The sequence below is a fragment of the Haliotis cracherodii genome, unplaced genomic scaffold (assembly GCF_022045235.1).
Source record: "Haliotis cracherodii isolate W230 unplaced genomic scaffold, xgHalCrac1.p SCAF_5, whole genome shotgun sequence".
NCBI classification, from domain to species: domain Eukaryota; kingdom Metazoa; phylum Mollusca; class Gastropoda; order Lepetellida; family Haliotidae; genus Haliotis; species Haliotis cracherodii.
Genome location: NW_027266308.1, coordinates 23,584,727 through 23,609,364, shown reverse-complemented (window position 1 = coordinate 23,609,364; position 24,638 = coordinate 23,584,727). Strand labels below are relative to the sequence as shown.

At 41.5% G+C, this 24,638-nt stretch overlaps 1 protein-coding gene across 10 annotated transcripts in view; it reads left to right on the top strand.

Annotated features, from left to right (window-relative positions):
* Positions 1–24,638, top strand: part of LOC139442034 (EH domain-binding protein 1-like) — a 96,056-nt gene that overhangs the window by 31,320 nt on the left and 40,098 nt on the right. For 7 of the 10 annotated variants that reach the window (XM_071222800.1, XM_071222805.1, XM_071222806.1 and 4 more), the window contains exons 4-18: positions 2,808–2,957; positions 3,871–4,049; positions 7,357–7,619; positions 10,414–10,822; positions 11,258–11,330; positions 11,683–11,843; positions 11,959–12,007; positions 12,460–13,334; positions 13,912–13,975; positions 14,678–14,773; positions 16,601–16,735; positions 18,326–18,497; positions 20,238–20,282; positions 22,202–22,356; positions 23,361–23,418. In XM_071222800.1, the coding sequence (XP_071078901.1) occupies positions 2,808–2,957; positions 3,871–4,049; positions 7,357–7,619; positions 10,414–10,822; positions 11,258–11,330; positions 11,683–11,843; positions 11,959–12,007; positions 12,460–13,334; positions 13,912–13,975; positions 14,678–14,773; positions 16,601–16,735; positions 18,326–18,497; positions 20,238–20,282; positions 22,202–22,356; positions 23,361–23,418 (2,884 nt within the window). The remainder of the gene's footprint in view (positions 1–2,807; positions 2,958–3,870; positions 4,050–7,356; positions 7,620–10,413; positions 10,823–11,257; positions 11,331–11,682; positions 11,844–11,958; positions 12,008–12,459; positions 13,335–13,911; positions 13,976–14,677; positions 14,774–16,600; positions 16,736–18,325; positions 18,498–20,237; positions 20,283–22,201; positions 22,357–23,360; positions 23,419–24,638) is intronic. The other 3 variants (XM_071222808.1, XM_071222809.1, XM_071222807.1) reach the window with 3 other exon arrangements.

Here is a 24,638-nt window from a genome sequence, read left to right as displayed (position 1 = left end):
TTGTTTCAGTTGTACACCTGGAGCCCCACCATGCAGAACCCCCACAAGGGGCTGGTCACCTGTAGATCTGTGTCACATGAGCTTGTGTCTGTCTGTTTGTTTCAGTTGTACACCTGGAGCCCAACCATGCAGAAGCCCCACAAGGGTCTGGTCACCTGTAGATCTGTGTCACATGGGCTTGTGTCTGTCTGTTTCAGTTGTACACCAGGAGCCCCACCATACAGAACCCCACAAGGGTCTGGTCACCTGTAGATCTGTGTCACATGAGCTTGTGTCTGTCTGTTTCAGTTGTACACCTGGAGCCCCACCATACAGAACCCCACAAGGGGCTGGTCTCCTGTAGATCTGTGTCACATGAGCTTGTGTCTGTCTGTTTCAGTTGTACACCTGGAGCCCCACCATACAGAACCCCCACAAGGGGCTGGTCACCTGTAGATCTGTGTCACATGAGCTTGTGTCTGTCTGTTTCAGTTGTACACCTGGAGCCCCACCATGCAGAACCCCTACAAGGGAATGGTCACCTGTAGATCTGTGTCACATGAGCTTGTGTCTGTCTGTTTCAGTTGTACACCTGGAGCCCCACCATACAGAACCCCCACAAGGGGCTGGTCACCTGTAGATCTGTGTCACATGAGCTTGTGTCTGTCTGTTTGTTTCAGTTGTACACCTGGAGCCCCACCATGCAGAAGCCCCACAAGGGTCTGGTCACCTGTAGATCTGTGTCACATGGGCTTGTGTCTGTCTGTTTCAGTTGTACACCTGGAGCCCCACCATACAGAACCCCACAAGGGTCTGGTCCAGGGGTCCGGAAAATTTTAAATCTCAATCGGACATTTACATTTATGCCACGCCCCCTTCAAACAGCGTGTTTTAGTACGACTTTTTTACACACAAATTACAAGTTGTTACGTATTCATAATATGATGAATTATGAATTGTTTCAATTCAAATTGTTTAATTCACCGGACAATTAAAAACAAATAATATCATTTTAGATATATATGGAAAACATACGTTTGTTTCTGTTATAATAACAATCTGTCAACGTTGTGAACGGTCTAATTAATATTCATGAGTCTGCTCAAGTGTACGCGTTGTAACATTTGGATCGAGACTATTATCCCATATTTGGTTATCACGTGACCTCACGGGAAAAGTGTTTTTTTTAAACTTAAGATTATTTAAAAACAAGACAGATAATATAATCATAAATCCTAAACTATCGTTGATAGCAGTAGTTATTTGAATACTTTTTCATCTGTACTTAATTATTGACCATAAAAAAAATTTGATATCGATCATCCGAGAAAGCAAAATGGCGGTCAATCAAGATTCAGTATACGACTAGCTACTGAAAACAATAAAATCTGCAAATCCTCGTTGTATGTCAACCAAGTGAAAGTCGTTAGCCACGACTTACAAAATGATCATTCAGACTTTGAGGGTTTGGCAGATCCGCTCGACTGATCTGCATCGGTCGACTGGCTGTCGTCACGCTTTCGCTTCTTGACTGAGGTTACGTATCGTAGCATTGTGAGGATAATGAGGTACATCGATGATGCAAGGTATTTATGTACAGTTGTAAACACATTTTACTCAAATCAACAAGATGTTCTCAGTAATAAATCCTCGATTAATCAGTGTCAACTCAGTTTATTGCCTATTACAGTGATTGACCGATTGGACTATCATTCTAGGTACGATGTATTTACAGCAATCAAAACAAACAAAGCTTGTCAGTGTAGATAATCTTCATTGTGTTACAACTGCAGACAGAAATTGCTCAGTCCTAACTGTTGATCATGTCCGGTCAAAATTTAAGAATGTCCGGATAGAAAAATTTAAATGTCCGGTAAGCAATATTTTAGACCGGACATTTGAGATTCCCAATCGGACATGTCCGGCGCATATGACGGTTTCCGGACCCCTGGTCTGGTCACCTGTAGATCTGTGTCACATGAGCTTGTGTCTGTCTGTTTCAGTTGTACACCTGGAGCCCCACCATACAGAACCCCACAAGGGGCTGGTCTCCTGTAGATCTGTGTCACATGAGCTTGTGTCTGTCTGTTTCAGTTGTACACCTGGAGCCCCACCATACAGAACCCCCACAAGGGGCTGGTCACCTGTAGATCTGTGTCACATGAGCTTGTGTCTGTCTGTTTCAGTTGTACACCTGGAGCACCACCATGCAGAACCCCCACAAGGGAATGGTCACCTGTAGATCTGTGTCACATGAGCTTGTGTCTGTCTGTTTCAGTTGTACACCTGGAGCCCCACCATGCAGAAGCCCCACAAGGGTCTGGTCACCTGTAGATCTGTGTCACATGGGCTTGTGTCTGTCTGTTTCAGTTGTACACCTGGAGCCCCACCTTGCAGAACCCCCACAAGGGGCTGGTCACCTGTAGATCTGTGTCACATGAGCTTGTGTCTGTCTGTTTCAGTTGTACACCTGGAGCCCCACCTTGCAGAACTCCCACAAGGGGCTGGTCACCTGTAGATCTGTGTCACATGAGCTTGTGTCTGTCTGTTTCAGTTGTACACCTGGAGCCCCACCATACAGAACCCCACAAGGGGCTGGTCTCCTGTAGATCTGTGTCACATGAGCTTGTGTCTGTCTGTTTCAGTTGTACACCTGGAGCCCCACCATACAGAACCCCCACAAGGGGCTGGTCACCTGTAGATCTGTGTCACATGAGCTTGTGTCTGTCTGTTTCAGTTGTACACCTGGAGCCCCACCATACAGAACCCCACAAGGGGCTGGTCACCTGTAGATCTGTGTCACATGAGCTTGTGTCTGTCTGTTTCAGTTGTACACCTGGAGCCCCACCATGCAGAACCCCTACAAGGGAATGGTCACGTGGACTGTACCGGAAAATGTAGAGATAATGGTAACGTTATTCCGAGACTCTCGCCAGGCTGAGTTTGAAGACAAAGAGTGGACATTTGTGATAGAAGATGTAAGCCCATTTCATGTGATTTAGCTGCTTAGACCCCTAATTATAAATTCAAAGGAGCTTCTGACATTTTGTCTGTCGAGGCATGCAATGATTGTTTAACATAACCAAAGAAATCTTACCATGATGTACCAGACAATATACTTTCTGGGTGATGATAATATCAATCATGTTTATATTGATGTTTTAGACATGACCAAAACAATACGTTTGACATCAAGCAAGAGAATATTTTTGTAAATGAAACATAGGTTTGAATGCATATGTTCATGCATCTTCCCAAGGCAAGGGAGTTAACTGACTAAAAAAGTCCAGTTTCCACCCTTGCCGAACTAGGCTCGTATTATGGAGTTACATTTTGGCTGGACTAACGAGTCTATGCATAGTCCAATCAAAATCGTGCATCGAAATCAAAATCCGGTTCGTAAACTGTCCTGCAGATTTTGGTCGATTGCAGGATTTGCAAAGCATGTGCACCGCCAACTCGTTGTCAACAGATATTTTCCAAATCTTTTCATGTTTTTAATCAAGGTGCTCACGCATTGCGCGATGTAAGACCCGTATTATCACAACACAGACCTTAATTATCGATCAGATCGTCTTGACAGGGCGCCACTGTTTTGTTTCCAGCAAATGCAAGTGATACGAGAGGTGGAATCTGATTGGTCTAAAGGAGAGGCTCAGAAGGGACATAATTCGTAATAGCCACTAGTGGCGCTACGATAGAGCCCAGGAATTCCAGCCTAGTTCGGCAAGGGTGGAAACTGGACTTTTAAAGTCAGTTAACTCTCTTGCCTCGGGAAGATGATGTTCATGTAACTATGTGAAGTTTTGAAACATGATTCTGAAGCCACTCTATGAGGTGTTTTCCCCAGCCATCACCCAATGTAACCCGACTTGTGTTGTGTGTCTGCAGCAGTCAAAAGGCCGCCGGAAGATCTTGGCTAGCGGCAACATCAACATGAGGGAGTATGCCAGTCACGTGCCCACTCAGAAAACCATCAAGGTGAATCTGAAGCCTGCCACTAAGAAAGTAGTGTCGGCGTCACTGGAGCTCACAATCTCGTGCAGCTTCATCAGGGAGGGGAAGGCCACGTGAGTTAGCCTCTGTACCCTTCTACTATTGTGTAGATCGTTGCATAACTCACCTTTTGGCTCTTCAAAAAAGATGTAAAGAGAACTCAATCTGAATGATAGTGTTAATGTATTTGCTGTCTGCTGGCTAGTGTATCAAATTGTAAGCCTGACATCCTGTCAGTGGAATGTACCCCATGACTTTATAGACAGTATGATACCTGTGAAGATCTGGGTAGAGAATATGTCCCATGCTTGCTGTAAGAGGCGAATAATGAGATCGGGTGGTCAGACTCATTGACTTGGTTGATGCATGTCATCGTATCACAATTAAGTAGATTGATGCTCATGACGTCAAGCACCAGATTGTCTAGTCCAGACTCGATTATTTACATACTGCCGTGATATAGCTTGAATATTGCTGAGTACACTGTTAACAAACAAACAATATAAAGAGGATGAAATAGGTTTTCTTGTCAACTGTTATATATTTTTCGCGTTTTTTCAGAAGTGCTTACTGTGTCTGTTCTGTAGGTGAAACCATCTCGTGTTGTAATTGAGCTGATTGTTTTTGGTATACGACAAATTGGTGAACTGAAGTGGAAGCGGAAGTAGACATTCACTACTGAGTTGTGATTACCCCTAAACTTCAACATTAGATAAAGTTTGAGGTTGAAGTTGTTTTTCGTACTCAAATATACATCAGCTGCACACTTGCATAAACAGTTACAGTATTATGTGTGCAACCTAAGAAAATATATTTCCAGGCTATTAGTTTTTAGAATGAATATGAGCTGTCTTATACCAGACCAGAAACTTGTGATGTAACTTTCTGGACATCTCAGTGATGCCTTTAAAAAACGTGCAGACAACTCACTAGGCGAGATTGTTAGACGTAACTTTGGATAAATATATGCAAGTAAGATGACAGTGGATAATCTGGAAATGGTTTAAATGAAGATGATTGAACGAATGAATGTGTTTCTTAATACCACAAAAAACTGGTGTACTACATTGTAAATATAAAATGTAACAGTATCTGTACCGACCATGTAGACCTTCAATGACTTTGCTTCATAATGTAAAATGTAAACAGTTTCTCTTCATATTGTAAAATGTAACAGTGAAATGACTTTTCTTCATAATGTAAAATGTATCAGTATCTATACCAACCATGTAGACCCTCACTGACTTTCCATCGTAATGTAAAATGTAACAGTACCGTATATCGCTGTGTATAAGGCGAGTTTTTCGTACCTAAAATGAGGGGGCTAAGAAGGGGGGTCGTCTTATACACGGAGTCGAAGAACTCACATTTTTTTCCACTGGCGATGTCAACCGGCGTCCGATAGCCAGCAAAAGCATTTGACAATAAAACTTCGCATTTCGTCCTAAATAACTGTTTCAATAACTATTTCCATACATAAACATGATTTGTATCTCTTTTCCTTGAATAAAGTTTAATAATTTCTGCAAATAAAGTTGAAATGACCCTCGCCTCGATGCAGATTGTCAAACCACCTGACACGGTAAAACAATCAACATCCGTGAGTAGAGAGCCGGAAGTACTGGTAATTTGCATATTGCACATGTGACCTAACATGTGATAACCGGTGAAGCTGAAATCAATTCCCGCTGTTTTTATAGTTGTATTAACAAGTGTTGGAGACGGTGTGTACAAGTGATTGTGGAATAAACACGCTGAATGTGAAGCAAACATAAGCCTAGTTAGTTAAAACAAAGTTAATTGGCGATTAATTGCTCATCATCGTCTCTTATATGTTATTACTTCATAAATGAATTTTATTTTACGGGCACCAATTTGGTGTTGTACCGTGTAAACACAAAATGGCGACGAGTGCTGGAGTTACACACGCGACCTATCATTGTAGAAAAAGAACAACGCAAGATAAATATATTTTTATTGCATATATAAGGTTTGTGTGTGCACTTGTGATGTGTGCGAAATATGCATCAGTCGGAAAGCGCATGTTAAATCTCCAAAGTAACTAACTAACTTGTGATGTCCGTGTGCGAAATACGCTACAGTCGGCAAGCGCACGTTAAATCTTCTACTGGTATATCAGTCAGACTTGTGATGTGTTTCATTCTAGGTCGCCTTATACACGGAGTATAGGATTTTGGGTTGATTTTTAAGGCGTGTACAGGGGGGTCGTCTTATACGTGGGGTCGCCTTATACACAGCGATATACGGTATCTATACTGACCATGTAGACCCTCAATGACTTTTCATCATAATGTAAAATGTAACAGAATCTATACCAACCATGCTGACCCTCAATGACTTTTCTTCATAATGTAAAATATAACAGTTTCTATACCGGCCATGTAGACCCTCACTGAATTTCCATCGTAATGTTAAATGTAACCAGTATGTTTACCAACCATGTAGACCCTCAATGACTTCAATGACTTTTCATCATAATAGAAAATGTAACAGTATCTATACTGGCCATGTAGACCCTCAACAATTTCTCATCAAAATGTAAAATGTAACAGTATCCATACCAACCAATGACTTTGCTTCATAATGTAAAATGTAACAGTATCTATACCAACGATGTCGACCCTCAATGACTTTTGTTCACACTGTAAAATGTAACAGTATCTGTTTTGACCATGTAGACCCTCTACAGTTGATAAATCTTGGAGATATTGAGAAGAAGAATGCTGATTGTCAGCCTGACCACGATGACTGTGTCTGTGTGCGAGACAAACACTGGCTAGACATCATTCAGCACATATAGATTTTCTGTTGTGGAAATAACCAGGTGTTAGGCCTGATAAGACATCTAGTATGACATTGTTTGCATCTACTTACATAGTGGTAAGACAGACAGGTTAACATGGTTAGCGGTTCCTTGATGACATCATGGCAACTTGAGCTGAGGCTGATGGATGTGGGCTACATGAAGATGTTCATGCTGGTTGGTCAAGTTGGCCTTTTTCGCATACATTGTCAGGTTGTGTCAGTCAGTTCTGTATTCTGTTGAGGTTTCAATATTTACATACATTTTTGCGCTAGTATTGTTAAGCTTGACAACAGCGTTAGAAATTGGCACTAGTCCTTTAGTCCTTGCCAAACTGCCCAATAGTTAAGGTATCATTAGTATAAGTAGAAATTTGCCCTTTTTAAGGGTTTTGCTATATGTTATCATTATAAGGACTAGTGGTCTAAAACTGTTAGTTTCTAAAGCTGTTGACAACAGTACATACCACCAGTTGAGCACGAATCTCAAGGGTATCAGTTATGGCTAAGAATGTTGTGTTAGTGCCACATGTACAGAGACTGGGACTTGTGTTTCAGAGATGAGGACATGCAGAGCGTAGCCAGTCTCATGAGCATGGGGAAGGCCGACATTGGCAATCTGGACGATCTGGAGGAGGAGGAAGAGGAACCTGGTGTAGTCAATCACAAGCGAGACGACAAAGCTTTGAGCAGCCAGATTAAAGATATCACTTCCCAGCTAGATAATCTGGAGGCACATCATGGTAATCCGTTTGAAGATGACGCAGACGAGGACTGGGCATGTGACTCGGAGGGCAATGGCGACTCGCTTAACCCATTTGGTATTGTTGGCATGCTGTTTCTGTTTGCTTCTTCTGTGTTGGAACACTCTCAGTGGCGATGTCTGTACTAAATAGTTGATGATGCGAAAGATGATGCAAAATATGTTCCCAGACAATTTGTTTGTGTGTAGTGTTCATAGGTATACATGGGTTGGACAAGGTAAACAAGGATCAAGAGTGATCGAAATTCTGATATTTCACTTCATGATATTCTTAGACATTAGTCATGTCCACTGATAGTGTTTCAGCCTGTTGTCAGTATTGTAATAATACATTGTTCAAATAATATACACAATGAGTAGAACTTTTTTCTATAAAAAAAAAACATGACACAGAAATTTTAGAAAAATGTAATTTTTCCAATAAATTATTAGTTGAGATCCACTCTTATTTTACATTGTTTGATCAGTATTGACAACAATGCTACCAGTTTCAACTCAGTTTCAGTTCATACTGTCTCCTTGCTAGATTTTAATTTGATTTGATTTTTTGTATTCTTTCTATGCATGAATATTATTTCCTGATTCAATTCAACTTGACGAATTGTGTCCACCCATGGTGATGTATTTTTACTACTTGATAAAGTGTCTCTACCCACGATTGTGTATGCTTTCAACCTTCTCTCCATGCTCATGTTGTGGTAGATGTTTTGATGTGGCTGTGACCACTCTGTCTCTGATACTGCTGTCACCGACTGTCAATGACTGTCCACAAGCTGCACACATGGACTCTCTGTTGAGTGATGTATTCTGACTGTTGATGGCATGGTTGTCACATCCTGGCTGTGCCCACTTACACTGCCATGTCCTTATTCAGGCCACACAAGTACTAATATGTCTATATCCTTGTTGTAAGTGCTTGTGTCCAGGCAGTTACTAGATCAGCCCAAGGCTGATGATGATAGGGATACCACATTCTGAACACTTTGTTGCATCCTCGGTTATCCAGAGTATTATATCTCCTCCATTATGATAAATACCCTGCACCCTTTTGCCACCACCTTCGCTTTGAAAGTGATGTCACCAGCTTCATCTCTCTTATCAGCAACTTAACACAGAATTTCTCTCACTCATTGGGTTGAAATCAACAATCAAAATGTCTCTCCCAAACACAAGCTCAGCATAGGTCTGCATTTAATACACCAGCCTCAGATGAGAGAGCACAAAATGTATTTGATCAAATCGAAAGATTATTATTAATGATTTTGAAGCTGAAAATATGTTTTTTGAATACAAGGGCAGTGGAGGAAAACCCTTTTGCTACAAGACGTTTCACTTGAATTAGAGACTGCATGCAAAAGTGGAGTCGAGTACTGGTGATATCGCCAGTCCAGTCATATAAGAACAGTGTAACTATTCTGGATAGCCATCTTTAGCATCATGTCATTCGAAATGAACTCTAAATGAACCCCTAGGGGAATGGGTCCAGGGTCATTATCATAATAGAATGGAGATATTATATACTGGATGAACATGGATGACTTTGTTATAAAGAAAAATGAAATTGTTTAGGGGTATTTCTTCATCGTAGTCCTCATTTCACCCCCCGAATAGTGATGCCATTGCTGACCCTGTCCCCAGAAGCAAATGTTGTTCACTGACATAGGGAACAGGTGATCCCTGACTGTTGTGTAGGACGTAGTTGGTATATTGGTAAAGACCAACACCAAATGCCTGATTGTATCAGGGATCAATCTTGGATTACAAACTAAGTACCCTTGGTAGGGAATTGGGAAAAAAATCAGGATTTTCTTCCAAATTACGATTTTTTAAAGTTCTTATGTTCTTTAATTCAGAGGCCTTTTAACATTGTATATTAGCATTACATTCAATAATGTAAAACTTAACATGAAAGCCTCTTCTTCTTTCTTGGCTCTGTTACCTCTACAAAGCCATCTCGTTAGTTATAACTATACAGTATATGTACAAGCATGAATTTGGAAATTCTTTATTCGTGAATTACTGACATTTGCTGCAGATTTGTGGTCAAATATCGGCCTATGAGCAGGTCTAGATATATCAGCAATAGGAACAAACAGTTTTAGTCGACTACTGGTCCTTATGACACCTTAACTTTTGAGTAGTTTGGCAATGTTTGGTATGTCACATCACCCTGACAAGTTGGGTCACAGCTGACTTGTCTGATCCCCCCTATTCTATCTGACTATGGTGTGTTGCTGACCATGTATGTCCGTTAGGTGTCTTGTACTATACTGGGAGGTTGTTAGTGTTGTTATACACCTGTTATCATCCCATGCATTGTGGGAACCGTCCTTGGTGTCATAATGCTGAAGTATTGCTAACAGTGGAGTTAAACTCCTTAACTCACTCACTGACACTGATGTAGATGCATCTAGAGTGTGTTGTTGCTGGTTCCTGTGTACCCGTAGTCATAGTAACATGGTGTGTGGTCAACAGCAGTCTCATGCCTAATGTGCCCTGCAACTAACAGTGGTTGAAAGTGAAATTTAAAGTGCCGTGTCTGCAAGGTTTTATTACATTCAGTTGTATAGCATATTAAGTTGTAGGTGGAAAATTGGGGTACTGAGCAAATGGCCCTGTCAAGATGTTGTCAAAATGGATGGCATCCTGTATCAATATTTTATGTAGTTGGTCAAAGGTTAAATCAGAAGTACTGTAATGAACATAGAAAAATCTGTGGCACTTTCTGTCGTAGTTATTAATGCCAAAATATATCCATTCATTTTGAACAGTTGCTGTTACCTATCTCCTAATGAATGTCTACTGTGTGACAAATTTCATTCTTATTGAGTGTTAAATTTCTTGTTCTTTAGTTGAACCAGTGTTTAAGAAAACTGAAGACAAAAAGGAGAAAAAAGCTCCCAATCCATTTGAGGACTCAGGTGAAAAGTCTAAAGAAACTGATCAGGAAACTGATGAGGACATTTTCAAGAAACTTGATAGTGCTAGTATATCCAAACAGCCTGGTGCCAGCCACGGAGATCAGCAGAAATACAGGACTCTTCCTGCCTCGCTGTCACACAAAGATGCCAGCAAACATGGAACAAAGAAGAAATCCGCTATGACTCTGAAAATGAGCAAGTCATTATCACCTACTGATCGGCCGATATATGAAGGCACGCCACCTTCTACACCAGAAGAAGAGAAGCCCCCAACAAGGGCCATAACTCCTCCTCCACCACTGGATGAATCACTCAACTCCACCCTGGATGTTTCCACAAGGTAAGGTGTTGTCAGATCGTAGGCAGTGGATCTGACAAGTATGTACGATGCATTTTACTGAAGTGATGATATAGGAGCAATGGTAATTCATCTAGCAAAAGTCACGAACAGATGAATATAGGCAGTGAGTGAGTTGGGTTTATCGCCTTCTGAACAGTATTCCGCTTATCAGCTTATCTCGTCATGTCAGCTTAATTTTGGAGGAAAGCCCGAAGTGATGCAGGTCTTATAGATGTATACCACTTGGTGAAACCCACGAGCACCGGTAAGGTGCTGACACACCTTGAAACATAATCAGGGAGAACCGGGATTCGAACCCTTGATCATAGGTTTCTGGCATGCCCAAGGGATGTAACTCTGCACAGCAAATTGGGTGCTTCAGGAAGAATATTCACAGACAGATTGCTTCTGATTACAGTGACTTCTTGGTTCCAGGTCGTCTCTTTCCGAAACATCTTCTGCCAATGTCAGCACTTTCTCACAGACACCTGATGGGGAGACCAGTCTGGTAATTGGCTTCATTTTACTCTGGAATTAAAATAATCTATGAGCCTTATGATATGATTGTTGATGATGAAAAATATGTGAAAGGCAATCATTGAATAACATAATTTGTGTAAGAATTTCTAAAGAATATTTTATTTGTACTATTTTCACCAGTAATTCAAGATTGCATGTTTCTGACAAATAAGGGAAGTAATTTTGATCTGTTTGTTTTGTGGAGCTTCATGGGGTTGAAGATAGTGCAGGAGTTGGTCTTGTTGAATGAAGTACTTGCACTCCTACCTGTCACTTTGATCATCTAGTGCAGTAGTTGGTCTTGTTGAATGAGTGATGTACAGGGAGACACTGTGTTACAGCTGGAGTCCCCCAGCCCTGGCAACCTGTCGCAGGACCTGTTGTCATGGTGCCAGGAGGTCACCAAGGGTTACCGTGGAGTGAAGATCACCAACCTGACGACATCATGGCGGAACGGGATGGCATTTTGTGCAATAATCCACCACTTTAGACCAGATCTCATGTGAGTACATCTCATATTCCTTGAAAATCGGCTTGTTTTATTTTCACTTTATGATTTTGTAGTTTAAGTCATATTAATGTATATGTTACTCATGAAGAATATTTTCTACTTTCAGTGATTTTGCATCTTTAGCACCGCATAATATAAAGGGAAACAACAAAATAGTAAGTAAATTGTGATACAACAGTTAAATTGGTTTAAGACACGTCTTCATGGTTGGAAGAAACATTTCTGAGGTAATAATCTGTGGTTGTTTCATATGATTAAATCTTCTTTGAGATCAGCCACTTGAAATTATGCCTGTATTCTGTCATTCAGAAGACTTAAGGTTAATAACCCCTGAGAAAGCAAGAACAAAGTGCAACTGAGAACTTCTGAGAAATTTGGGTCCCCACCCCATATGTCTAAACCTGGGCCAAGTTCCATAAAGCAATCATAGCGGTAAAGTGATCATAACTCTCTTATTTTAACATGGACTTACGACTGTGGAAGGGCTACAATCACATTGTGGAAAGGGGTCCTAGTCATTTTCTCAGATGATGGTCACCTCAACTCCCCTTAAGCACTGGCTATATATATTTTGGACAGTTTGTTAAGTGGATGTCCATTATTTCAGGCATTTGACTCAGCAGCCAAACTTGGAATCCCCAAAGTGATCGAGCCATCTGATATGGTGCTACTTGCGGTGCCGGACAAGCTGTGTGTGATGACATATCTGCACCAGCTGCGTGCGTACTTCACGGGGCAGACGCTAGAGGTGCAGCAGATTGGCATGAGTACCAGCGAGAGCACCTACACATGTGGGGAACATGATGAAGTCACTGACCAGAGAATATCAGAGGAGATGTATGGCAAACATTCACCAAAGAAAATCCTTACCCCTCAGTCTCCAGACAAGATCAAGGACTTTGATGTGGCTAGTCGGGAGAGTGAAACGGTTACAGTTAACGGTGGTGACGTGGAGCTGAGGCGAGAGGCTGTGAGCAGTGATAACAGGACATCGAGTACCAGCATGGAGCTAAAGAGAGACTCTGTACTTAAGGATGACAGTTCACGAAATTCCCACAGTTCACGAGACTCGGCAAGTGTTGAGTCAGATCGTAGCTCAGCTTCTCCAGCAAAGGATTTGTCCAGGGAATCATCAGCCTCTCCTGCCAGTGCCAAGAAGCAACATTATAAGAAACGGCGTGCACCAGGTCCACCAAAGCAGAGGAAGCGCCGGGCACCTAGTCCTCCCCGGAAATCCAATTCCGATAAACCAATGTTGATGACAAGGAAGCAGCTGTACAATCCCTTCGACTCAGATGATGAGGATGAGGATGAAGATGATCCATCCAACCCCTTCTCCAGCAGCTTTGTTGAAACAGAGCAAGCTGAGGAGGAGGAAGTGAATGGTGGGGAGCCAGAGCCGGAGCCAGAGCCGGAGCCGGAGCCAGAACCGGAGCCAGTCCCTGTCTCAGTTCCAGTGTCAGTCCCTGTTCCAGCAGAGAGGTGAGTGAGGTTGGATGGGCTAAGTTTTGTGTGTTTGTTTGTAGCACTCAGAGTAGGGGGTCAGGAATAGTGATGCATTAGGGGAGGTTGGGGGTTATGAGAGTTGGAAAGGGTGTTATAAAAGTATACATGATCTGAAAGTTGTGGGGACGTGAGAGAGATCTGTAGCCATACAGTAGAATTTGATAAGAAGGGGCAGTAAAGGCAGAGGGTTGATATGAATTCATGTGTGATGAAAGATTCAGTAGATCAGTCATGTGATATTTCCAGTCAGAATTCTGTCTGTTTGATCCCCATGATCTCCCCTGCAGGGCCCCACTATGGACCTGGTTGGGGGCTTGCTGCTCCCACCCACGCCTTCTCAGTTGTTTTTGTCATCCTTCAATCACATGCCTGGTAGATACAGCATTAGTCAGGCGGAGGATGGAGTCGGTAGGGTTGTCAGAGAGAGAGATTGGTAGTATAGGATTGGAGTCTGACTTTGGGTGGTCAGGTCGATGTGCCTTCACTATTTCTACCAGGAAAATGTTAAAAATTGTATTTGCTAATTTTTTATGTTTGTGCTCTCTGTTGTCAGGAAGAAGATCCCAGTGGATGTTAGTGTCCTGTCAAGTCCAGCACCAGAGAAACAGCCCCCACGGGTAGGTCTTAATGTTTAACAGGAAGCCCCACTGGTAGATCTTAGTGTTTAATAGGAAACCCTTGCGATAGGTCTTAATGTGAGATAGGAATCCACCACCAGATGGTCTTAATGTTAAATTGAAGCCATCACTAGTAGGAATTAATGTTAGATAGGAAGCCCTCACGATAGGTCTTAGGGTTACATAGGAAACCACCACTAGTAGGTTTTAATGTTAAATAGGAAGCCTCCTCCAGTAGGTCTTAATGTTAAATTGGAAACCATCACTGGTAGGTCTTAATGTTAGATAGAAAGCCACCCCAGTAAGACTCTAATGTTAAATTGGAAAGATGGATAAATGTTTAGAAGATTGTAAAGCAATCCTGTAGCTGATGATAGAACCGGACTTTCTGAACACTGATATCCAGAAGAGTTTCACAATGTTCATGTCCATTAGAGAATGTGATCACTGATGCATCTTATCTTATTGTACATTGATGGGCAACATATGGGGTTTCTAAGAAATGCAACTTGTTTCCTGCCTGAAGAATGCCTTTTATTATGTTGGCTTAGGATAGGTTTTTGTTTCTTTATTCCCTAGCAGAAAAGACTGCCACCATGGTCTGGTTGTAGAGCGTCCGCCTAGAGAGCTGAAGGTCCAGGGGTTAGATTATGTCATATCAAAAGACATTAAATGATGGTAGTGAATGTGGTTCCGTTTCAGGTTGCAAAGAGACGCAACCTGCCTGAGTCTCCGACAGACCTCACTGCCACACAGGAGGCAAGCAGTGCCCCCGGCCCTGCCGTCTGCACCAGCGATGTGAGTATTCTCCCCATACAGATGACCTATATGACCTGCAGTGTACACTCCTTGGTCTCTTACATACATCCTAAAGGTTCAGTGATAGCCTGAGAGTACTGGTATTTAAAATAGGGATGTTTACAGGGATTTATTTAGGCTGTCGGTCATCTTCAGCAACATCACTTTTCATTTTGATATTTCCAATGAGAATATTATTTATGCTACTCAAACAAATTTAAGGACCATCCGATTCTTTCATATTACTATATTTAATCCGTCAAGACAAAGTAACTATCGTAATATGAAAGAATCGGGTGGTCCTTAACATTCTTTGAGTGGTATATATGTCATTTCATTCAACTGCAAAAGATATATTTTAAAACACAGAATGCAAAACTCTAAATTTAATCATCTTCTATAATGCTTGGAAGTGAATTTTGTGTATAGGTTTGTAACATTTCCGAATATAATTATCATCACCCTACCACAGGCATCAAGACCATATTCCTGAATGAATCCCTGTTTGTCCACATAAACACCTGTCAGTCTTGGACCATCGTGGGTCTCAGTTAATCAGATTTGATTTTGTATGCATGTACCATTAGTACAGTTATGCATCAAATTCTGTGGTCACTATGTTCTTTTTGAAGTTTTAATTTTCATATGTTATGAGTAAATATGAATGAAGTATTTTTTATCTGATTTCTTTTCTATAAGCTGTTGTTGCATTATGCCATCACATATATTCACATTCAGGCACATCCAGACACATCCCAACAAGCTAAGCAAGGAGCACTGTTTCTTAATGCTTGCACAGTCTTTAATCTGGTTACATACAAATCACCATCAACTTCAGATCTTATCAGAGTGGTGGGGTAGCCTAGTGGTTAAAGTGTTTGCTGTGTAAAATCCATGTCACAAACTCAGCTTATCATAGGTGTCAAGTTATCTCCCCTTATACCAGTCATTCACCCATTCAAAACAAAGGAGAATTGGTCCACATGGCCTTAAAATTGTTGTACTGATTGACAAAATTGAGTTGCAGTTTCAAAATGTGTGACCGGGCTTTTTGTCCCAAGAGCACCTTGGTGTTGCCTCTCTACAGGCTGCTGTGATATAGCTGTAATATAGCTGACTAGGCCATGATCCAACACTCAATTATTTGTCTTAAATATGTTATGGATAACGATTTATTTCATAGACATTTTATAGACTATTTCTACTGTTGAGTTGGCCTAGCACACATTTTTGCATTGACCACTATCAACTTGGTCCTTTTTGACATTCATTTGCAGTGTTTAAACTATATAGATAGTGTTTTACTGTCACTTTTACATGATATGTGGACTGGTAAATGTCAATGTTATACTCTGACAGACTTAATTTTGATATTTACTTCAACTCTCTGCATTTGCATTAGTGTGTGTGTGTTTGCAATTGTGAGACTTCTGCAAAAGTTAAAGAAGTTGAACAAATATGCTGTTCTGAAAGTTGGTCACATTCTGAACATCTTACTTGACCTGTAATACACTAATTGGAAGATCTTTCAAATTTATTTCTATGATATGTTTAAAAAAACAACACAGCATTTATTTGCTATAATGTTCACATAATTTGCTATTAAGAAATTAAGGCATGGCAATGCCAAAGATAACACTGGTCATGTAATAAAGTGAATTGATGGAGATATTTTTTATACTTGTCTGTCAGAGTCTGCATTGTCTTTTACAGTCTTGATTTAATCCATGATTTGAATTTCTTTAGTTAATTTTAGAGGTACTAACTTTTGTTTGCTCTGATTTTGTTTTCTGGTTTCTTTCCTTCCTTTGCCTGCATTTCCGTTAGTCTCGTCCCAAGTCTCGACACGAGGAGCTCAAAGAGCGTGCTAGACAATTACTGGAACAGGCCAGGCGCGAGGCCACCCTGAAGAAGTCGGTATCGACTGAATCAGCTCCCGGGGCAGAGCAGGAGGATGCCAAGGTGCCTAGGGTGGGGCATGACTTGGGCTAGGGGGAGGGTGGGGCATGAGTTGGGCTAGGGGGAGGGGGGGCATGAGTTGGGCTAGGGGGAGGGTGGGGCATGACTTGAGCTTGGGGGAGGGTGGGGCATGACTTGGGCTAGGGGGAGGTTGGGGCATGACATGGGCTAGGGGGAGTGGGGGGGCATGACGTGGGCTAGGGGGAGGGTGGGGCATGACTTGGGCTAGGGGGAGGTTAGGGCATGACATGGGCTAGGGGGAGTGGGGGGGCATGACGTGGGCTAGGGGGAGGGTGGGGCATGACTTGGGCTAGGGGGAGGTTAGGGCATGACATGGGCTAGGGGGAGGGGGGGGGGGGCATGACTTGAGCTTGGGGGAGGGTGGGGCATGACATGGGCTAGGGGGAGTGGGGGGGCATGACTTGAGCTTGGGGGAGGGTGGGGCATGAGTTGGGCTAGGGGGAGGATGGGGCATGACTTGGGCTAGGGGGAGGGTGGGGCATGACTTGGGCTAGGGAGAGGGTGGGGCATGAGTTGAGCTAGGGGGAGGGTGGAACATGAGTTGGGCTAGGGGGAGGGTGGAGCATGACTTGAGCTTGGGGGAGGGTGGGGTATGAGTTGGGCTAGGGGGAGGAGGGGCATGAGTTGGGCTAGGGGGAGGGTGGGGCATGACTTGGGCTAGGGGGAGGGTGGGGCATGACTTGGGCTAGGGAGAGGGTGGGGCATGACTTGGGCTAAGGGGAGGGTGGGGTATGAGTTAGGCTAGGGGGAGGGGGGCATGACTTGAGCTTGGGGGAGGGTGGGGTATGAGTTGGGCTAGGGGGAGGGTGGGGCATGACTTGGGCTAGGGGGAGGGTGGGGCATGAGTTGGGCTAGGGGGAGGGTGGGGCATGACTTGGGCTAGGGGGAGGGTGGGGCATGACTTGGGCTAGAGGCGAGGATGTGGCTTGAGTTGGGCTAGGGGGAGGGTGGGGCATGAGTTGATCTACTTCAATGTTGGACAAGATCATGATTAGGATGACGAATAGGGTGTGGGGAATGATGGGTCGTATGTAAAATACTTATATTCCGCCACAAGAACTTGCTATGGTATTGATACCAGGTGTACCAGTGTATCTTCAATTTCAGTAGGTTACAGATTCTCTAGGCTGTAGATGAGCATCCATCAAAGCCTTGTAGCCTTTCAAATTGATCATCAAGTACCGGTATGGTGGCTAAACTTACAGTCGTCACATTGCACATTTCCTTTGCCAGCATCACAATATATTTTCCCCTCTTCATATATAAATTTCTCGTATCAATTCTTTATAGCTACGAAAATAACATTTATGCTGGTATATATTTGCTACCATCAGTATGCCTATATGTCATTGATTCATATGATAGTATGTATATACTGTCTGTACGTAAAGAACAAATATGTTTGGCATGATTTTATTAGTGTTTCAAATATGTGCCTTGTCACTTGCATATTTAAGCATCTATGTATGTTTTATGGAGTCAATGAATGTAACTGTGTTTCTTAAGGATCAAATCTAACTTGCATGTGAAACAAGAGTAGCATCCAATGATGATCATCATCATCATCTGCAGGATGAGGATCGACAGAAGCGCTTACGAGAACGGGCAAGGAAGTTGATTGCAGAGGCCAGAGCTGGTATTGGGAGTCCTGAGCCGTCCTTCGACCGCCAGAGTAGCACAGATTCTAAGTCAGGTGAACCAGAGAGCTCCACAAAAGTACTGAAGACCTCCACAACTGAACCAGGTGAGCCTAGCTTGCAGTGTGGGACCCCATGTGGGGCTCCGATCATGTCCATGTGACCATGCTGTTGCCTTGCCTCGGTTAACATGTTATAGTGTATATGCTTGCCTTTTTAATTCAGGCAAGCTATGAACCATTGTGCTGCAGTTGTTAGGTGTACAGAGAAATCTTGATTTTTCCATTCCCTGATAGTCAGACCCCTGGGGATATCGAGTTAAAAGTGGTCCATACACGGGTCGTACAAGGCCACTTAATGGATCGGGGTCAGGCTCTCTGACATGGTTTATACATGCTATCATCCTCATCAACATGGGTTGTTACTCATGATATCAATCACTTGTGTGCCTTTTCCAGTATCAATTATTTACAGGCTGCCGTCATTTAGCTGGAATGTTGCTGATAGCGGAAAAACAAGAACAACAAATGAAATAAACTTGGCCTCCAAACAAATACTGTTGACAGTGTGTATTATATGCATTCAAAGGAACACTACTCATGAATTGTTAATCAGATAATTTATCAGATAATGGATGATTTCTTTGGTAATGGTACTCTGTGGACGATCAGGGTTTCGCTGTATATATCAGCTTCCAAAAAGAAGTAACCTGAAGAACACCTGAATTTTTCATATGACTTATTTTTATTTGTCATGACCATGGCAGACTAACTACAGTCATATGAAAAAATCAGGTGTTCTTTAACTTCTTTTGAGTTATGTTATATATATTTGTATGTGCTTATAAATGCTGATGTTGTTGGTGTTGATGTTGTTATCTGTATATATAGTACAGCATGAATCTCTGTTCAGTGTTGTCACCATTCTTAGTGCACAGTCAGCTACTGAAAGAAATATTAACAAAGGAATCCTGTGTTTTATTATTTCTGTTACTTGTAACGTTGTTCACTACTGCTGAGGATTACAAGCTTGTTCACCCTGTGTTGTTCACCTGACACAGGTCTAAATAATTTATGTTGAATATACAAAAAACACCATCCCTCAAACACTCTTGTAAAGTTGAAAACTGTTCAGATATAGGACAAGCAATGGTTTAATTTTACTGACTTTGTACAAGCTGTATTTCCTATTATTAACTGACTTTTATTGAGCTACTTTTTTAATTGCTGTCTTGCTATTCAGTTACCAGTAAACTACAAGACTGGCCATATTTGTTAAGAGTAAGTTAGTGAGCTTTATCACCGCTTTGAACAATATTTCAGTTATATCATGGTGTGTTTACTTACTCTTGGGAAAAAGCCATAAATGTTTACCCGGTCAGTGAAAACCATCTGAAGGGTATTGTGCTGACAAACCTGGGATCTGGATAGGGTAAAGTCAAGGATTGAAACCCCCTGACCATCGGATCCTGGCATAACTAAGAATAACAACTCTCCACAGTGAATAGCAGCACCATAAATGACTAGGCCTTCCATGCCCCCTTTCTTAAGGAACGCTGGTATGAGTCTAATGTTTCATTAAAGAAAGATATTCAGAAAATGGTTTATCTATATTCATAAAATACAGATCAATACCACAAGTAACCAATGTTTAGTATTTATTTACACAATTGTCCGGGTGAGCTAGTGAACATTGAGTCTTTATCTTTTTTCTAAAGTTCTTTTATTTTTTTTATTTTAAACCATTCTTTTGATCACTGTACTAGTCATTTCCAATTTATTGCACTAATTGTTTTGCTTCTTTGTTCTATGACATGTGGCTGAACTTTCTTTTTGTGTGCATGGCAGTTTCCATCAAGGCGTACCGCCTTGCCCCCCAAGTGCACTACATTGGTAGGTAGCTACGTCCTTCTCTGCTGTAGGCTACTGCTGCACCAGACTCAGGCAAACGGAAACATAACAAACAATGTCACCCCCCTTCATGGACAACAACTCCTTTATTGTTGGCAGCAATGTTTCTGGCATATTCTGAAACCGAAACATTACAAACAATATAGAAATAGTCACCCGTAAAAGTTCCATGTCTTCATGTTCTTCCATCTTCTAAAACAAGCCAGAGACTTTGATCACCCAATTTATTGTAATATTAAGAATTATATATATAATTCATTATTTTGGTTCATTAGCTGAAGGAGCTGCATCATGATAGTTTATTGGATGAAGAGCATTTGACACTTTCTACTAACTGAGTTCAGGTTGTCCTAAAATGTAACAAGAAGTCACAGGTTATTTTTATTTTTGTGTCGACATTTTGCACAATGTGGTATGGCCTGAAGTCCTCCCAAATTTGCCTGAGTCTGATGCATGAACTGGGAGGGTCATCTTCATGTTCCTCCCTTAACTGTTCTTGATCAGTGTTTGAAATTAAGCATGAAAGTAGCGTGGTCCTTGTCATAACCCTAGTGTCAAAGTCACAACATTTAGGGATCCCTTGTTTCAAATACTACAGGAGACCTCTAGGACAGCGATAGAAATTGGCACTAGTCCATAGTACCGTACTTGCCAAACTGCCCAATAGTTAAGGTATCATAAGGACTGGTAGAAATTTGCCACTTTTAAGGGTTTGGCTATATGTTATCATTATAAGGACTAGTTGACTGAAAATATCAGTTTCTAACACAGTAGAACCGAGGATATGCTTAATTTCAAACACTGATGAATTGTCAAGCTTGATTGATTAACCAATAATATGTTGTGAAGCTTTCTTCTTGATGCTTCTCCTTGATTGAGGACAGTGATGTCCTGTGATGTGTAGTTGATATGTACTTGCTGACTGTGCCCACCTCACCTCTGTACTCAGTCACCCACCATGTATGCTCCTCTCACTGCGTACCCGACGGTCAGTGTGGCAGTCTGTCACAGGACACCTGTCTGACACTTATATGTATGTGGTATGATGGCCTCTGCAGTTTGTGAATTAAACCACGTCCAAGCCCCTAGTCTAGTACATGTTTTGTCTGAAAGTTTGAACTTATTTATCATGAATTTAAAAAATAAATAAATCAGTTTATAATGTTGATACTGTTTTGTGAAAAAGTTTTAAAAATCATTCAGTATGATAATGTCAAAAATGAAAACAGTCTGCTGATGATATCATGATGATGTAATGTTACTGTGAGATTTGACTTTTATATACTGAACCGCAAAAGAAATGTTACTTCATGAAAGTTTCCCATTGAAATATCAATGTTGTTTTGGAGGTATCTCGTGTGACATTAGTCTGTATCCAAATTTAATGTTAACGGCCACAATGATGTTAACAAGTGACACAATGATGAATATAATGGGTCGTCAAAACGTAGATTAAACGGCCATGGTACAAAGTCCCAAATGCTTTCAATGAAAATCAAAATCCACTTGCGTTTCCTTTGCCTTTTCTGATAAATGGCACCACACATACGTGGATCCAACATTCGTGTATCAATACAAGCGCCATGCCAAGACTTATGAAGAATCAGAGAAAACAGGCTTTATGACGACTGTATGCTGTTGGTGACCTGGTATCGTTGCTGTAATCTGTAGATGGTTCTCACATGGACATTAAAAGCATTGGCAACCATTCGTGCAGACTGGCCAGCATACAATCGTCATATAGCCTGGTTTCAATGAATCTTCGTAAGTCTTATAGCTGGTATAATGCTTCGTGCAGCATGAAAAAACAAACACACATACACAAAAACACTCACACATACATAATAAGAAACACACTCCAAACCCATATGACAAGGTGATGCTGATGATGTCCGTTGCAGAGCGCCGCCACTCGGCCTCAGGGGATGAGGACAGCAAATCCTCTGATGTCAAGCTGAAGAAGATCACTCTGGCCAAACCCAACCTGTCTGTTGGTCTGTCCACCAATGGCTCTGCTGATGCCGGGGAGAGAAGGCGGACACCTGAAGTGGAACAGGTAACAATCAGGTCGGGAGAGGGAGGTCAAGACCTGATCTGGACCTCCCTGCCTGTAGGGCTGGGATATCTTGTTGCTTTAGGGATCTATACATGTGAAAGCTCAGCCCAAGTATCTGCAGAGCTCCAGATAAGCTGCATATTTGCGTAAAGAAATTTGACCCAATATGTAACAAGACTTTGCATAATTGCACAATGTAGCTTTTTCAAGTTGGTACAGGTATAGCTTTGCACATCTTTCCGTAATAACTGAATGCAGGCGTCATGTATACATGAACTCTGCAGTGAGTAATGCACATATGTGCAGCATCTTGTGACATGTAACTCATGCACCACGTGAACATACGTGACCTACCATAAAAAATGGGACTTTATGGGTGAAAAATCACCATTTTTGTCCAATCCGCACACACTGTGATTTTTATTGAAGTAAGTTGACGTCGACCGTCTTTCTTTATGACATCACAGCACAACTGTATCCTAGCCCCTATAAGGTACCTTTCCTCCCGGTGGGTCACATATGCTAATTAGAAGTAGGATTATACAAGACCCAACAGACTGGACCCAGAAGAGTCAAAATATGTAACCCACCAGGAAAGAAGGGACCTTATGGCTAGGATACAATTGTGCTATGATGTCATAAAGACGTTTGGCGTCAACTTACTTAAGTGAAGATCGCCATGTGTGATGCCATGTATGTCTGGGATAAATATGAATTGAAGCTTGTGAATTGTATTTTTGTGTTCGGAAGATGTTGTAGTTTTAAGATATAATGAAAAGTCAAAATGTAATTTTTCACCCATAAGGTCCTTTATCTCATGGTGGGTAATATATATATTGAATTCTCAAAGAAAACTATCAATACCAAAAGAGAAGGATAACATAAGTAATACTCAGTGGTTTGAAACATTATGTAGAGCCCTATATCTGGTAGTGAAAATAGTCACTGATAGCCCTAGCTCACTTAAATGTTTTTTATCATGATTTCCTGTCTATGTTTTGCAGAGAAGTAACCCTTTTGATCGTGAGAATGAAATGGAGCGTGTTTCTGCTGGAGAGCAAGGTAAATACTTTAGTTTACATGTGTTTTGTTGTGGGAAGTGGTGTATTCTGGTGGATTGACGTTTACCAAGTACCTTCATCACATGTAATAGTATTCACCGCTACTACAATTAACTAGTTCTGAGGTATAGATTTCTCTCTACTTATGTATATTTGCCACGTGAAGATGGGTAGGCTTCAAACAGCCATCAGATATATTTGGTCACAAAATTCCTTCCTGTGTGTTCCTGGGCATCATCTAAACCCAATTATTTAGTGAGTGAGCGAGTGAGTTGGGTTTAGCACCACTTTGAACAGTATTCCAGTTACGTCACGACTTGTCAGCTCAATGTGGAAGGAAAGCCTGAAGTGATGTAGGTCTCAGATGTTTACCACTTTTGTGAACGCATGAGTAGGGTATGGTGCTGATAAACCCAGAAACATAATCAGGCGAACCTAGTAGAAAGGCATTGAAGATTTCCACAATGTATGCTGTCATAACAATGTTAGGCATTTCTCATGATATGAGTACATACTTAATGAGTTAATGTGTCTGAATTATTCATTTATGAATATGAATTATGTGGAATAGGCTCTTGAGATTACGATGGGAGAATAATTACCAAAACCCAGAAAGTTTGACCACATCACTCCAGTTCTAAAACGACTCCGTTTCTTGCCCATTTCATCATGGATCAACTTCAAGCTACTCTCCCCTGCCTACTGATGCTGTATACCAATGAAGCTCCAACCTATCTCTCCCCCCTTACCTACCAATGCTTTCGCTACGATCCAGAGACAAAATGATTATCTCATCAGCACAAGCTGTAACGATTTATGGAAAAAGATCCTTCAAATCTGCAGTAATAATCATGGCCTAACCCATATACTGCATGTTACTGCATTTACTTTTGTAGCGTGTGGTCTATGTCAATGCAGATATCCTGATATCCTTTTTTCTGATAAGAAGTTCTGAAATTTGAAATCTGACTATGTGACTGTGTACCCCATCTTCTGATGATGTTAATGGTTATAAACATATTTTATAAGGAAAATCACCAGACTTAAAAATCTAAGAATTGGTTCTCAGGCAATGGCTTTTGAAAATATAGTGCAAACTAGTATGTAACCAAATCTGTACTGAAGTATCCAAGTTAGTCCTGTTATTACAATATCTGGCTATAATAGTGTTCATTGTGTGTCTGGACTTACGTTTGTAATCCATTATATAACTTTTATCCA